General features: G+C 39.1%; 1 protein-coding gene across 2 annotated transcripts in view; it reads left to right on the top strand.

The window, feature by feature from the left end:
* The first annotated feature begins 1003 nt into the window (after positions 1 to 1003).
* Positions 1004 to 18277, top strand: part of LOC105257931 — an 81250-nt gene continuing 63976 nt past the window's right edge. For both annotated transcript variants that reach the window (XR_889703.3, XM_011268875.3), the window contains exon 1: positions 1004 to 3341. Coding sequence is in view for 1 of the 2 variants with exons in the window: in XM_011268875.3 (XP_011267177.1) it covers positions 1929 to 3341 (1413 nt within the window). In the remaining variant the exon portion in view is untranslated. The remainder of the gene's footprint in view (positions 3342 to 18277) is intronic.

Raw genomic sequence — 18277 nt, 5'->3', positions numbered from 1 at the left:
CTTTGATTACTTAAATGAATACCTTCTTAAAGGAAGGATAAATGTCGTTCTTATCTAAATTCGCTAAAACTAATCGTGATTAAGATAGATTCAGATAGAGCGACACGCGCACCGCTGTACCACTTGATTCGATATTAAATCAATTTAATGCCTTTTATCGCGGATAAGAAGCAATCTCCACGAGAGTCTAATGCGGATAATGTCGTGTCTATTCGAAATAAATTGAAAACCGGTTTCGACAAACACGCGTGACTCCAAGGACCATGAAGTCTTGCCATATCGATCCGCACCTACAATTTTCTCAGCTTCAATTTTTCCAATTCTCTAATCGGCACTATATAAAGTATCACTACCGAAGCAATGATACCTACATTTAAAAAATACACTTGAATCGAGAAGTAGCAGTTATCTTGCGTCATTTATACATAATTACATTCCGATGCGTGACCACACCTGTGTTCACAATTCTCCAACTTTGCTCGGCAAAGCGAGACAAGGCTAAGAACATCATCTTTTTCTTTCAGCTGTCACACTTTACGTTAAATTTGTCTTATAATAAATACAATAACTGAATATAAGCTTCAATTTATTTCTGAAATCACAATTTAAAAAAATACCACTTGAGGAGATTTATGCCTGGCTATTAAAAGGGGAAACGATTCCGTCGAACAATCGGAAGTGGCAATTTTTGAGAGGAGAATTTTTGCATCTCGTACCGATCGCACATCCGGCGGAGATGCGGCTCACCGCGTCCGCGGACTTGTCTGTCTCGCCCCCTTCGTCCATGTCTATTGTTTCACGGTGCATCATCGCGGGGTCCGTGAAATGCCGCGCGCGGAGAGATTTCTTGCGGAGGTAAAGGCGAAGGACGAAGGGACGAAGGAAGAGGCGACGGCGGCGGGCGATCCCGGGCTGGTGCGGCGTGAGGGGCGGTGGGGGCGAATATCGCCCGCACGCATGCGCGGTGCGTGCCGCGATCTCTTAGGCCGCCGGTTGCTCCGGCTGGTCTCAGTCGTCCGCGACGTTCTGTCCGCGATACGATTCGGCGTCAACGTGTCGTGCTCTGGACCCCACCGGTTGCAGCAAGTCGATATCTACGCGCCGGTACAGTAACAAAAACCACCCCCCTCCCGAGGAAACCAGTGATTAATAAAATAGACTCGTCATCGGACAGTGGCATTGTGCTCCAAAATCTTAGACTTGAGTAATTTACGAATATATGACATAAATTTGGGACAGTCGCTGATCGTGGATGCACATTATAATGAATGAATCATTTAAACAGGTGACTTAGATATTAAGTTCCCGAAGGAGGAAATTATTAATCGATACAAAGGATAGATTTTTATTTCAAACTACCAACGACGATCACCACGCGGTATAGAGCAGTGCGAGAGAATTGCTTCGAATCGTCTTGAGGAATATCTTCCCGGTGTCTTCTGTAATGTTTAAATGGTTCAGTAATCAGTGACGAGCATCGTTGCAGCGGACTCTTACCGTGTTGGAGCCGCGCCAAAAGAAGTCGCGTACACGGTTGCACCATCGTTTCAGGTTCCGTGGTCACCACATGGTCACCACAATCCGGCCGTGACGTGCGGTTAAATTTAGAGACTGCCATCGGAGAAAATTGACAGTTCCCGGATTGAGCTATCGACTGTGATCAAACAAACGCTCAACGAAAGCCGTCAGGTGCGTCAGAACGCGACGCCGCGGTGGGCCGTTTTGCCTCGATCGTGGAATGATCGACGCGATATCGATCGTGCGCGAGTACTGCTACTCGACAGTCGAGCCGGCTCGATGCGCGGCTAAGGAAATCGCGACCGGCGAGGCATCAAGCGGTAATCGATCAAGGTGCTATCGCGCGAAAGCCGCAGTCAAGGGGCACATGATGATGTAAGGTGCCTGGACACGGTGCTACGAAGACCGAAATGACGCGCGATAAAAGGCTAGTGCTGCTGCTGGGCCTGCTGATGGCCTATGGCCTCTTCGTGGCCGAATGCCGATATCATCAGCGCGATGACGCGGCGATGACGGGGACCGAGGCGAGACACCGACATAGGCACAGGCACGAATCCTCGAATCGAAGGAATCATCACGACCTCGACAGGAGATCCTGGCCGAGAGTCGACTATGACGCGTATGACGGAGATTCCGAGGATCCGATCGACGAAGAAGATTATGACGTGCAATCGTATTACGATCATCTCAGATCGCATCATCGATCCGCGCAGAGGGGTTATCACGGTCGAAAGTTTGAGCCGCGTTATCCGGCCAGATATCACGATGGACATCGCGGAAGCTGGTTCGATGAAGACTACGACAGGTATAGAATTCCGTCGCGATATAACACGAAGAATTATCGATATAAATCCGGCAGGACCTATCATAAACCCGCGTATTCGCGCAATCACGACGTGTCGGATTTCGAGAATGTTTCGGAGGATGATTACGATTACGAGAGGACGCACAGATACATCGAAAGTGACGAGGCTGATAAACATCACGAGTGGTGGAGAAACTCCAGGCGACACGCGTCCCTCAGGAAAGACATGAGAAATAGAATGAATGGTTATCGTGGCGCAAAGAAGGACCGCTTGGAGGATCGCGGAGGCATCACCGATCGTGCCGATGTGTCTGGATGGACGGATGATTGGAGAGTAAGATTGAACATCTCGGAGCCTAAATATCACTCCTCGAAGAACGATAAGAAGATAGAGGAAGATGAAGATTACGAGGATCACGGTGGACTCGAGGAAGACGACAAAGACGAAGAAGAAGATGACATTTGGAAAAATGCCGATGATGAAGACAACGAAGATAACGAAGAGGAGGAATTTGATAATGATTTCTATGAGAGCAAGGCCAAATCACCCTTGAAGACCTATGAAGACATTATCAGGAGACTCACGTCTGGCGAACCGACCACTCCGAGACCTACCGTCAAGAGGGATTACCGCAACATCGAAACATTGAATAAGCACGCGAAACGTGACAGTTACAAGAATTTCAACGAACCGAGAAATGTCTCCAAACCGGTGGATCTCCTCAGATTCAGTAACGCGTCTCGCAGCGCCATGTCCAATTATTTCGTGAACAGACGGGCCGCGAAGAACTCGACCGTCAAATCCGTTGGTTCGATCGGACATAAGCTCCCGAAGAACGCGACCGACGTGACGGTCAAGGGCAACGATCGGCAAGAGAAAAAGATCGCGGTCAGTACTAAGACCAAGAGCCTCGAGGATTACGACGAATATCTGAATGCTCCGGATAACGAGAAGGAGGACGACCTCGCTAAAGCTGGTACTGAGGACGATTCGATCATGCAAGCAGATGTTAATAATGTGAGTAATACTAATAAATGATTCGTAAACAGAATCGATTTCTTAAATCAGTATTATTTCGCGACAGAAGACCAATCATGGAATTTATTGGAAACTATTTCTAATTCTTCTAATTTGCCAATCACATGACAAAGACACACGATTGTGTCACGATTTATCACGATTAATAATAAGAAAGACGCGGAAAATTGTATAATTCGATTGAGTATCATTACATCACGACAGGTCGGGCTCCGAGCAAAGCGAATGTAATTCGGTTTCTAAGAAATCACGAAGAGAGAAAGAATGTATGCGTGTACGTGCTCTCGATGCCATCGCAGGAGCTGAAAATCGTAAAGTCAGTTACTGTCGAGCTCTCCTCGTATCGACCTTGCCTCGACGCAGATTAGGATCAAGTCGAGAAGCTCTCTCGAACCACGTACAGTCGCAAACGCGAATCCGTTCATCGATGCTTCCCTCTCGTGAATGCTGTTCCATTTGCATAAACACCCGAGGAGGTACACGCGATATATAGCACGTGGCGCGATATGTGAAAGAACTCTCCCGTAACTGTACCGAGAGAGAGAACTTTCGCAGATTTCTCAACGATTCTCACAGTTTCGATAGTCATCTTCCGTATTTCTTCCCCGGTATTGTCAGAATCGTCCAGTCTCGATCGCAATTCTCCTCGAACGTGAGATCGAATCGGACACTCGTGATTAATTTAACATAACGGCGCTACCGTTATAATGATTACTAGGATCTTCGTTACGTCGTGATTTGCGTTCTCTGACGAGATTCTGACGAGATTGATAAGAATTATAGGTATACGATATAGATCGCGTAGCTTTTGCCAATACTTATTTCGATAAAATAGATCTCCGAAAGCTGCTGTGTTTACATAAGAGACAGTAAATTGTGATTTATTATGACAACGAATGTTGGCAATGAAAATTATTTCTGATAGGTTATTCTTAACCGACACATATACAAACACACATGTTTGTCATAAAATTGATTTTGTCAAAGATTTCGCAATTTTATACCTGCGACGACGAGCCGAAGCTTGAGAATCGATCGCTTTTATGCTGCGTGTCGACAGAGCGAAATAAGATTGGCGGGATAGAGCACATTAGATTTACCAGTCATTCGTGTAATATATGGGCCAGAACATTTCGGACTGCTCGTTCCGCGCTGTCGAACTTGAGATTAACTTTCACGAAGTGCATCGGCATTGAAGGTAGCGCTGGTTCACCTTGAAATTATTTCGACAACTCTCATAATAGTGCAAGGAAACAATGTAAGACATTTATTCACTGCAACTGTCATATTCGTCAAAATCTATTTTACTTCTTATTTTACTCATATTCGTCAAAATCTATTTTACTTCTTATTTTACTCATATTCGTCAAAATCTATTTTACTTCTTATTTTACTCCGTATTTTACTCTGTATTTTATTTTATTTGTCAAATATCTATTCATCAAAATTATATATTCGTTTTTGTATAAGATTGGAATTATTAGTAGAAATATTTATTTATATAAAATTAAATTATAATTTGTATATAATTAATAAATATATAAGCAAAAAATGTTGGAATTTAAATTTTTACATATTTATAAGTAACTTTTATCTTGTAATTTCACGTTCAAAAAACAGATTTAAGAAACTTTAAATTAGAATCCCTGATGTTGGTTATTCTCATCGGCGATGCCATACTCCTCAAGATTTTCCAAGTACTTTATTTTCGAAAACTGTTTCGGATTTGCTCGATCGCGAATGCTCGACGTTATTAATGACTGGTGTATCTGCATGCGAGATGGTCCCGGGGTGCACCCTTTGCCTACTCAAGACCAAGATTAGATTGACCTTGGCAATGCAGACCGGCAAATCGTTTCATCCGCGTCAAAACTTCCTAACTGACGTTCGTAGGATTGACCTCGCCGTTCGCTAGGCGCCAATCGTCTGGCAGACGATTCGGTATAGTTTATCGTCAACCGAAGCTCGATTCAACAGAGTGTGAACATATTTATAGAACTTGAATTGCCAAGCAAAATATTTTCAAATACTTTGGCAAATAGCCTGATTATATATATATTTGTGTATATTGAAAAAGAAGAAAGATATATGAAATTTTTAATGGCTTTCTTATGAATTTTTTTATTTAAAAAAAACAGTACCTAAAGTTAATCCATAAGCGAATCAGGAGAAACTTTTATTATCTTGTCAGAAAACCTATTCGACAACGAGATCATCGCTCTCAGTTTTGCGTATTTTGGCGCCAAACGCGGTGCACGCATCTTAATTTCGCGGTAGCTCGCAGCGAAGGCGATCTCGACGAACAAAACGACGGGCACGTCCACGGCGGCTGTCGTCACGATCGTGCTTTGCCCTTTTTGCGCCAATTTACAAAGGTAAACCCGCCACGTTCCATCGGCAATTTACCTCTGCATGCCGGTCGGAGAGGAATTGCCGGGGTAATTGAGCAATTCTGCCACGTGTTGCAGTTACCCAGTCGTGGTTTTCCGCCGTAAATTCACGTGCATCGATGCCGGATGATCAAAGGGAACCTTCCGTCACCGATCGTGCTTTTTAATTTGGATTAAACGATTGCGAATTCCGTCGCATAATCGCGGAGAGAGATCTTGTTAAGTGGATGCATATTTATTAGTTCGCGATTAATCCAGAGATCTAAATATGACGAGAAAATTTGCAATTAATTCTTCGGACGGTAAAATTAAATTAGGCGCGCATAATTTGACATTTCGTACAGTAGCGACTTGAAAGAGCCATAATTTTCTCGCGTTCCAATTTATTATGAATCTTCAAAAGCCGCACGACTCGCAATTTGCGCGAAACTGACTAGCGTTTAATTCCATTACGTTGGATCCTGGGAAGATAAACGGTCCAAAGCATTATGTATAACAAATATCTTCAAAGGTGAAATAGGGCACAGTAATATCTCGGAACGAGAGCATGTAATATCTCTTTCTGTAATATCTCATTATGTAATATCTCTAATAATTATGTATAAAAGGAGAGAGAAATTTCGCAAAATTCGAAATTTTGCATCGAAATCACATAAAATAGCATTAAAATATTCTACTTCAAAATATCAAACACAGATAATCCAAAACATATTTCGAATATATCATCATAAAAATACCATTTCTTACAAATGGCACACGCACATGTGCATCAAAACTTAATCGTCGATGTAGCGTTTTCTTTATCGCTTGGCATGTTTATCTGAACGACATGTTAATCTGCAATTGACCTACCTCTCGACAAAAACATCTAGTGCAACGTAAAAGTCAGTTCTATCCAATGCTAATATATGGTAACAAATGCACGTTAACCAGCTTATCTTGCTTCTTAGAATCCTCGTTAAAGCCCCGAGAGCATGATACTCGAGCGTTCTTTATCAAAACAGGGAAAACTCATAAAATGCAGCAGAATTTTACGATTATCGTCGTAACTACAGGTCGCTTGTATAGAAAACACGAGTGTTGCAAGTTAATGCGTTTGCGCGAACGAATTGCAAATACATCATTCCTCGAGTATTGGATTTATCTACCGTACAAATAATAAAATGCGCGGTGCATTATTCAAATAACCAGCATATCCTCCTATTTACTTGCAGAAATATATTTTTCCAGCATTAAAATATACTTTCCGCTTTTAAATACAAGATCAAAAATGGATTCATTAACAAATATTTCAACATTAAGCTCACCAAAGTATTTGGATAAGATTTCAAAGAATTAATCGTTAACACTGACATATACCGCATACAATTTCATTTTCAATGATTGCGTCAAGTATTGACATGTCCTCGTTCAAAAGACACGCTTCATTCTTAGAAGTATTTCATTCTAATATTAATGCACTCTTTAAAAAGATCTATAAGATCATAATGTCGAACCAAATAAACGTACCCTCGTTGCATCCTTTTCTCTAATTCGTTGCGTCCTTTTCTCTAATTGCTTTTAAAGGGCAAGCTCGAGCGAGCCTCGACTCGGCTTTATCTTATCTTGTAACTCGATATGAAGATAAAAACTAAGCCAAAATAATACCGATTTTCATGTCCGCCTGTCATCACTTTTTTATCGCGTACAAGATTTATGTCTCAATTTAGTTACACACAAATGTACTCGCACAAATGTATTTCATATATTTCAGTTACTTACACACTCGTTTGTACGGTGTAGTTTTGAGCATATAGCATCTTTTTAAATTCGATTTATTAAAGGTGTACTTTATATATTATTCATATATTACAATTAAAGCAATCAATGTCATCTGTATAAATGTTTTATCTCTGGATAAACAGCTGATAGACTTCGCCGAAATGTCATTTATACGGAGCTCTTTTGGCGTTGCTTTCTTTGATTCATCCGTCTTTTCCCATCTAAATTGTGATTGTGTTCTGTATCTATTTTTCTCGATTTCACGGATTTTCTTTCTCTATTTCTCTCTCTCTCTCTCTCTCTCTCTCTCTCTCTCTCCCCCCCCCCTCTCTCTCTTTATCTATATTTCTCTCGAGAATTTCGCTGAAATGAATCCTCGTCTCGCGCTACGAACATTAAAAAACAACTTTACCACCTGACCACGAAGAGTATTCATAAATCCACCATAAAGCTTACCACGGAAGCTCGTTACCGCGGTGCGTAAAATCCGGCTGGCGATGCATCCACGAGGGATTCGGCAGCGGCGGAATTCATGCGAGAGCGCGGATTTACGGACGACACATAATGCAACGAGGTATGAATTAAAAGCATCGGGGTTTCCTCTCGCGTCGCAAATTCCCCCCCATTTTCGGCGACCGTAAAACGCCGCACGGCTATTTTCGTGTAGGCGAGTAAATTACATCGATGCTTGCGCAACGAACGGAAAAAATCTCGCGGATAGATACGTTTAAGAGCTGATTTAAGATATGGTGTTCGTAGAATCGTTAAGCGCGTCATTCAACGTGCAGGCGATATTATAAAATTACTTCCTTATCTTTTGCAACTTGAAGTACTTCAATGATTCGACACCATACATACCTCGCATTCTTCTTGTTATCGGTCATGATCTCTTATGAGTGAATGTAATTAAAAGATTAATATTTCTTTCTCTACAATGCGCATCAGATACTTGCATGTACTTATTTCTAAAAATAGGATACAATCATCGGATGACGACAAACGATAACAAACATTTAAAAAACCGACATCCGATGATATATATTAAAGATCGGCGAATCGTTGACCTCAAGACGATGATTCATCATTATCATTGTAAATCGTCTTCAAATCTAATGCACAGTTGCAAAAGTGACCGAGTATATCCATTGAATTGACGATTCTATACAATCGAATAAGATCCTGATAAAATTAACAATCAACTTCATTTTCTTATGCCATCATCCCGACATAGATTCAGATTCAAATTATACTCAATATAATTAATTATTCATAATAGCGAGATTTAAAATATTGGCATCAGATGATGTAAACAAATAAGTTATCTAACATCACGTTCAGATAGTGAAAATACAAGTGATGATCATCACTTCTCGGGCAGCTCGTTTCATTAAAAGTTTATAGCTCTCCATCAAACTCAATGAACACGCTATATTTCTTTCCTTGATAACTAATGAGCAAAACATTAATTGAAGCTTAATCTTAAAGTGCGTGTCTATTATTAGAACGTATTTCTAAAATTAATTACGAATCAGTAACTAGTTAAAATGATGATTCGTTGTCGTCGCAATGCAGTGACTCAACAAATGCAGTTAATACGGTGCATACGGTTCATGAAGGATTCTTCAAACTCGAACTTATACGCTCGAAAGAGACGTATTTTAAGCCTGGCATTCGCCTTACATCAATCGGGCGGCGTGTGAGAATGCCATCAGTCTCCTTCATTGAGCACTTGTAAAGTGATCTATCAAAGAAACTCTCACATAATGCAGAGGTTTCGAAGAACGCTCAAGGAAAATAATCAAGCGCGAAACGAAAGTGTCTATTGACATAAAAGTTGTTTTTCCTATAATAAAGTCTCCCATCTTCGACGTCAAACGTCAAACAAAAATGAAAAGAAAAATTGAAATCAGAGTGTAGTTTTATTTAAGGAAGACCTAGACGCGGATCTGTTATATCAAACATTAATAAACTAATCTATTCGAGATTCATGAATTCGATACAGTGCGCAAACTTTTAGTTTTTAAAAATATAAAATTAATAATTAATTGGTATGACTTGAAAGATATGTCCTATAAAATTAATTTTAATTTTATTTTCATGAATTTTTATATATAATTATTATAAAATTTTTATGGTATAATCACTGTAAAAAATTAGTTTAATATAAAAATAGTATTTATGATTTTGAGATTAATTATTAATTTTTTTCATTTATTGTAAATGTATTATTTATTAACTGTTGATATAACTGATCGGTTTTTCTTTAATTTGAAGGTGCCTCGATTCGACACATGTGTGCAAATTGAAATATTAGAAACCCTGTGTTACTATAATTTTTCAAGATAATCCGAATCATTACCGTGATAAAAATAGAAGTGTGCTTTGTTGCCTAAACAATGGGCTCGCATCCAGGTGCATTTATTCTTGGAAAGCCTACAAGAAATTAGGAAATTATACATAATACAATTTTCCTTCTATTTTTTTTCTTTTCTTTACAATTGACGAGTCGCATTAAATTTCGTTAAATTTCACACTGCGCACTGTGACATAAATAGGCAAGCGAATGGAAGAGTATAACTACTCGGAAACCATTATTTTATTAATAGCGATCTTTGGCTCGCTTGTGCGTTTTGAAATATTCGTGGAATCTTTTGCAATATGATTAGCCATTTTCGTCACTAAATATCAATCTAAATGAATATTAATATACCATCCTTATTTCACGATCATTATTAAACAAATTAAAATAAATGCTATAAAGAACATCATGAGTTATGTGACGTGGTTATTACGTGCTTCATCTCATTAAATCGAATTAAATGGTGACTCACGACTTTCGGCAGTCGGTTTCGGCTCGCGAAACACTTGTCTGCGGACTAATCCGTCGGGACTGACTAATTAATTCTTGGAAGCACGTCTGCAGCGAGAATTATCCCGCAGACATGGAACCTGAAATTACATTAGTCCGGATTTACGTCACAATCTCTACCTAGTCGATATCCAAAATCAAATGGCACTTGATAATATCTCAAATATTCATTAAGCCCTTATTGTGTTCTCAAATGTAAATTTTATTTTCGACATCTTACATCTAAAGATTCAAGAATATCTACAAGTCCCTGCGAAACTACTCTTATCTCCTTCACTCACCTATCTTTTTCAAGACAGCCTACTGTCAGCCGGCAATTATTACAATGCGTTATCCTACTTAACGGAATACCAAGAGGTCTTTCGAGTCAACTCCAGGTCAATATTCAGATAAAAATAGACACGATAACTTTCACGCTACTAGTTAGAAAGTTAATTCCCGTGATGTTAGTTAATCCGTGGGATACATCGTGCTATCTCGCCAACGGCAAACATCATCGATAATTATGTCGGAAATGTTTGTTCCTATCCTAAATCCGTTTCGATATTTTTTTGACGGTCGCATCTGGCGATTTTCCAAATGTGCTGAATGCGGTGGGTTCCGTCTTCCTGTGCGACCAGGTGCAATTCAGTCGGGCATATCTTGGCGACCGTCCAGGTCGATTCGATCGTATTATATCCAACGAGATATATCGATCGTTATTCATCGCAGGACGATACGATCGATTTAGGATGCGGGCGGCGTCGAATTTTCAAGTTGAGTTTTAGGTCAAAGCGGGGCGCATTTGGAAAATTTCCAAACACTACCCATCCGCGCGAATGCGACTTGCATCTTAATCCAAATATATTTCCTCAGCGCTTTGTAACTAGATAAAATTGCTATTTGAATCGAAAGGAAATTTAACGTTGTCGAATTAGAAAAAATTCAGTCATGACTACTCGCTCTTTCGGCGGACATATATCTCTATCGACTATCATTATCGAGCGAAATGACAGGAAAAAATTATCTTTACTTTCTATATAATATTTCACTATGTATTGCTTTTTAATAAAATTAATAATTAATTTTTACTGGAAGAAAAATGAGAGAGAGAAAGCGTAATATAGTCAAGTGTCTCATGTCAAGTCTCTCAATTATGGCACTATATAATTAATAATTTCGATCGGCAATTTCGAGCGGCATGAAATATAAGACTCGTATCTTTCTGGGACCAATAATCAGGATATTCATCAGAGTGTTAATTTTGTTTACACTGTCGATATAGGGAATGTACGAATCAGGACGCGCCATATCTCGATCATTTCCATTAAGCCCTTCAGAGAAAACGAGAAGGGAAGGCAATTTCGCCAACAGGCGCGATCGGTTAAATAACACGTTACTACCTTCGATTTAAGTTAACAGCTCACACATGGATAATAAAGCCATTATAAAAAGTACGATAAATATGGGATCCGATTTAAAAAAAAAATGGAAAGTTTGTTTGCCTTATAGTAATCGAGCGTGTGGCTTCAAGCTTTAATAAAGTTTGCTTTATGGGGATTACCTCGTTCAAGTTCCAGTATACATGTATATGTATTCGATGCTTCACGTTGTATCTTTTCATTTAATATTATTTCACTTTTTGTAGCAATTTAACACAACGTTTTCATTATTATTAACAAGCGTAGAAGTATTACATCGGATCGTAACTGATTAGATTCGCGTATCCAACTCTGAATCTCAGAACTTATCATTGAAGATTATCTTCAAGTCGCGTTGTATAATATCGTTTCTTCTCATACTCAGCTAATAGTTAATGATAAATCGTTTTAACAACTTTCCAGTTTAATAATAAAAAAATAAAAAAACGACTGCCTCTAAAGTCTCTAAAAACTACATCAGTACGATTTGGCATCGAAGCGCAAAACGTAGATCAATGGCATGTTCTTTTCAAAGGAAAAAAGGAACAGGTAAAACGGTCTAAGGGAGAAACGTTTGCTCATGCATAAAAGAATGGGATTGCATCTCGGACCTATAGCTCGTCGTGTTGCGTCGTTTCTTCCACGGATTAGATATACAAATAAAAGTACAAACTTCTTTTGAGGTCGAAATTAGCCGTAAGAATCGATTCCCGCCGCTTCGATACGAAAAGTTTGTCGAATTTCTCGGGATTCTTTCCGCGCCGGGATTTTTATGGTGCTCACGTTTTAATGGCGGCACCACGTGAGGCAGCACACGTTCCACGGATAGCGTCAACGTTCACAAAAACGCGATCGTAAAGAGCAAATACGAAATTCTGTCACGAAATGAATCGGAAATTTAATCAATGGAATTGCATGTAATATTCAATAGGCGATATACAGCTGCAACTTCGTGAATTATTTCGATCTGCATATTATGGCGCAATTTCTAAAATCATAACTTCGATTTTTGATCATTTATTTTGACTAATTTTTACCGAAATATAATTTGCCGTTTCTCAAAAGTGAATATACTTGAAAAAAAAAAGTGTTAAAAAGAATACCGTGACTGGAGGAGCATTTTAAGGGAAACGAATTAATGAATAAATGTTAAATGGCATTGCTCATCGTCATTCATGAAGCCGACAACATGAAGTCGTTGCACAATCAGTAGAGTATGTATTATGAAACCGCATGAGCGAAGAAAAAGATAAGACATGTTCCAGCGCGAGTAGAATTCTGGCGCCAAGATCCGCGATATGAGCATCGGTGTCACGTAGCGCGATCGTTAATCGGCGGAGAAATTCTCGCGATAGTAGGAGAAGGACACAATCGGTGCGGCGCCTTAATTAACACCGTCTGGCAAATGAACAACGATAATCACTCATTAAGCCGTCGGTAAGCTTTCCCAGACGCTGGTCGTAAGGCTTACATCGTAAAACTCACTTTTGATTCGTTTTATGGTCATTCTAATTCCCCGCATATTTTACTTATGCCGTACGTATATTATTACTCTCTACCATTATTATGCCGCTACTCTATGCTATTTTCTTTTTTCGCTTAATTGCGACGGTGAAGAGAATAGAGAATTAACTTTCCGGTGATGGATCGTTTGATTGTCAAATAAAATAACGGAAGATTAAATTATCGTGCGAAGAGAAATAGTCACGTAAATACAATACATTAGAGTAAAAATTCAAACTTGCAATAATCCCCGAGCGAAATTACGAGTAATTACGAGTGATTTTCTTATGATTCTCCAGATTCTTCGGAGAAACAAAGAAGAGAAAAACAAAGTGCGCGTATTAGCCGTAATTTGTTAATCGGCAGGATCAAAGGCCTCGCGTCCCATTAAAGCGCATTATTACGATCGTACCGTCAGTAATACATACGCGTTGCATATACTAAACGCGATCAATTAACCGCAATTTCTTACGTAATTCATCTCAATGATCGAATAAAATCTTGACGCGGCCAATGCACCGTTAAAATCTTAACAATCGACACAGCTCTTTCTTTATTGTAAGATATTAGCTACGTCAATAAAATATATTAATTTCTGTAAATTAATTCTATTAATTCTATCAATTATTTCTATAAATTTTCACACACTCGAACGATTAACTTTAACGGTTAATTCATTTACGTGACCCTTCCTCGATGACTATTAAATCTCTTACGCGACTAAGGATTTCTAAACTAAATCCCTAATGCGTTAATTCGTATGGAAGCGACGATTCAAGATACCCACACAAAATACAAATGCGATTGCACGCTACGCTGACGGAATTAATTTTATTAATCGATAACCGACTGGGTCTGTGTGATTCTGTGGCCAATCGTTGTGAATCAACGGTGATCTTGGGTGGCACAGAAAGAAAGCTTGCTCTTCCCGCACATTAAAAAAAGCTTTATACTCGCGGCACGACCGTGAGAGACTCTTGTGTTTCAGTCGTTACCATAAAATTAATCGCTCAATTCGCTCGTCCAATTTGTTTCGATAAGGACCGGCTACTTGCTTGCCGTCCGGTTATGATCACCGATGTCGCGAGATTCATTACGTTTCACAATTTTCATCGACATTATTATTGTGTGGACGATATACGTTTCGCATGATGGCGAAATCAGGCTTCCCTGAAAACAGTGTGCTTTAACGATAATATTATAAAGTTTCATATTTGCTCTAAAGGATGTTTAAGACTAGTAATTTAAAAATTATACGAGCAATTCGTATCAAATAAACTGAGTATGATGTCTCTGCTTTTTTGTAAATTGAAAAAATTTGAAGCTGAAAACCGTGAGAGTGAGTCATTTCATGCGTTACCACACGATTAATTCTTTCGCTCTTGATCCCGTGACATCATTGTAATCCTAGAAAAATGCTCCTGAAACGAAAACGAGGCTAAAGCTGGCGATCCACAAAACGGAATGGATGCCACCAAAATTTATGAACTTTATAGTTGTTTATATTGACTTTGGTTATTGCTCAAAAGCCTATCAAAAGAGAAGACTGAAAGACTCAATGGAATTTAATCGTCGTCGTCGCTTACCAAAATTTTAATAAGCAACCTCGCTGGCTTTCAACATTGCTTTTAGAGTGACGATGATGTGTTTCAATGGCGTGCAGTGCGCGGCTTTCGAGAAATTACGCTGACACAAATATTACTCGTTTCACGTTGCGATTAACTAGCATTTTTTGCGCGGCAATTGTGCCATCTTGGAGATACGATAATGATACGTTATAAGTTGTATATAATTATACAGCTAATATGGATTTATTTTCACAACATCGAAGAACTTACGCTGACAGGGACAAACGCAACAAATAATTATATATCTGAAATTATTTTAAATTTTGATAAGAAGAAGAAAAAGGATGTATATAAAATATTTAATTTTATGATTAAATTATCTCTACTACGTACGCAATTAGAAAAATGTCTTCAACAAATGTTTCAAAGAAGAAAATATGTATGATATACATGTATTATATATACCATAGAAAAATTATTTTTTAATTTATTTATTTTCAAACAATATAACCGGCGAAAAATCCACGTTAATATTGTCGACTGTCATCCGCGGATGAAAGAGACGTCGCCAACGCTTAATTTACAGTGCGCGCTGCTCGTTGTTGCGGAAAAGCGTTTCACGCTGCGTTTAATAATAAGCCGCCGCGCGAAAACGCGTATGCGTCGCCGCGATCCCGGTTTGCTGCAGCGTCGTAAAGTATGATTTATTCCGCTCGCACACACGCACACGAACACACGCACACGCGCACACCGGTCGGTAATTATTCCGGATAGTACAATATATGTATGAGCCAATTTATTTCTAAAATGCAACTTTGCGCGCGTCTCATCGTAACTCGCGCTCGGCTTGCTTAATCCCTTGTCGTTTTGCGAACGATCTAAATAATTATAATACGATTCGGCCAAACGGTAAACGTCGTTGACTCGATATCATAGATCTATCTAAGTGTACGCTCAAATATAATGTCATATCGATAACATTGTCCAGTGATTAGATCTCGTCCTGCGGCGTTGAATAAATTTATTATTGTGCGCGTTGAGACTATGGATTTTTTTTGCAATACATTTAGATCAAATGTGGCTTCTATTCTGTAACGCGAACGAAACGATTCTCTTTAAAAATCTTTTAACCGCACTCACGAGAATCGATTAACATACATGTCCAATATGCGAGTTGTTGATTGCTTGCGCGGCAAGCCTACGCTTCGTTCCAACTGAATAATTAATATATCCAGCCGAGAATTTGCATGGTCAAATAAGCATTAACGCAAATATCCCGCAGGCATAGCGAAGTGTACCTATATATTAGGCTTAGACACAATGTGTCGAGAGATACGCGACATCCATAAATAATCCTCTCGTGCGTATTCGATTTTTTTTCTTTATCGATTAACAATGTTTTAAGCTACCTTAAACATGTAGAAAATTGTTATATTCTATTAACCGGATTTAAAATTCATGCAAATGATCGATAATTATTATGTCGCGTTACATATTTGCATTGAGAAAAGTGAATGTTACTTTAAATACGGATAACACATCGCGTCCGAGATCGCGCACGTCAAGTTGTAAAGTCGGTTTCAAGTTGATTGATCGGGTGGCTTATCGAAAATCCTGATTAACGTATCATTACCGTCACGCCTAGTCGATATGTAAATAATTAATACATCACATCTCGGACGCGCATCGAAGAGCGTAGGAATTTTCGTAATGCCGCTTCGCCTTTCGACGTTGCGCCAGGTGGCAAGCTTAATTAATATGTAATCTACTTGATCACATATCGTGGATTCGTATTACGCTTTTACACGATCCATTTATCAATCGTTTATCAGTATCATTAGCGATTTATTGCCATACCAAGGAAAGATTATTCGAATTCCTTCACGCTTGTCTTAAAATTGATTGTAACGCGAGGTAAGCAATTTTGTGCAATTATATAGTATTCTAGTTTCGATATCACTGATAGAAATATTTTTACTCTTTCTCAAAAAATCCTTGATCTTTCGAAAAGAATTCTGACATTTTTGATATAATAAAAACGAAGGTTAACAAGTTTTGTGGACGAAGTTGCGAAAGTTTCAGAGCTTTCGTTTTTTTCCACTACTTCTTGCCTATTAAAAAATATAATATTTTAAGAATATGCGGGTGCGCCTTTTTTTCCTTGATGCAACTCGTGATGCAAGTGAATGCCAGAGATGCGAGTTGTCGTGCCAAGTGAATAAAGTCGCCGGACCGCCTTTCGATCTCGCACGCGACAAGCCCCTTTTGAGAAAACACGTGCTTCTTTCACTCGTAGGTAGGTCCGACATATGTTTGCTCTAAATGTTCCGGCAACGTTTGCCCTGCGTATACCTTCCATTTACTTTACGATACCTATACATTATGTGCTCTCGCGTTTAATTAATGATTATAGCTCCAACTATGTACCAAACTGCTCGGGCTTTACATTATATGGATGAAATGGGAGAGACCCAATAACTTCGCGACAATCGACTCCTTGTTTACTGCTGCGCTCGCGTTCCTTCCGTCAACTAATTGTCCGAGAAGTTAAGTATAGCTTGCGACCTAATGAATCATTCCGTTAATAGTATCCGCTGCGGTCACTTCTCGATTGCGGTAAATAACATAATTTGTCTCTAGGCGATTTATATCTAAAGCTTTTTACTGCTCATGAACAAAATTAGATCATTTCTTTTGTATTTAATAATTACATATTTCAACACAATCTCGTTAACGATGGATATTATTAGCCGTATTCTAAACGTGGCTGCTGACATTGCAGCAATTTAATGACTAAATCATTACGTAATAGAGAATAAAAACAATTTGTCATATAAAAAGTGCATCTATTCATCTTCATAGTTTTGTTTCTCTGCAGGATATGTTTCGTGTAGGCGTTAATCGGTGGTCGACGCGCATCGATAATTATATTCTGCTATAAAGCGCACGTGTATCTCGACGATCTCGTAAATATCTCGTAGATCTCTCGATATAATGATAGGTTTATTATAATATATGTAAACGTACATGTTATTTAAACAACAGAATCACTTTGCACGTAACACGTCGGTTATGGCGGACGATCGATTCAACTTCCGGGATTACGTATCGAATTAATATATTAATCGACGATTTATACGAAGAATAAATTACAGGTCGCATTTTTTACGAAATTAATTTTCTTCAATTAATTTATCGAATTTATTTTTATACGATTTATTCATTTTTGTACGATGCTCTCGCTACATAATTGCATCGCTCACGATTCAAGGGGATTTTGCGACGTAACTTAAATCGAGCGCATCGTCCTGCTCCTTTCCAAAGGATAATTGAACGCGCCGGACACGATGATCGCGTAAAATACGAGACGGGGACTCGGCCGGTGGAAGGTTGCCGGCTTCCTCCGAGGCTTTCGCAACGGAAA

The sequence above is a fragment of the Camponotus floridanus genome, unplaced genomic scaffold (assembly GCF_003227725.1).
Source record: "Camponotus floridanus strain SB8 unplaced genomic scaffold, Cflo_v7.5 scaffold33, whole genome shotgun sequence".
Classification (NCBI taxonomy): Eukaryota; Metazoa; Arthropoda; class Insecta; order Hymenoptera; family Formicidae; genus Camponotus; species Camponotus floridanus.
This window is presented reverse-complemented; position numbering and strand designations above follow the sequence as displayed.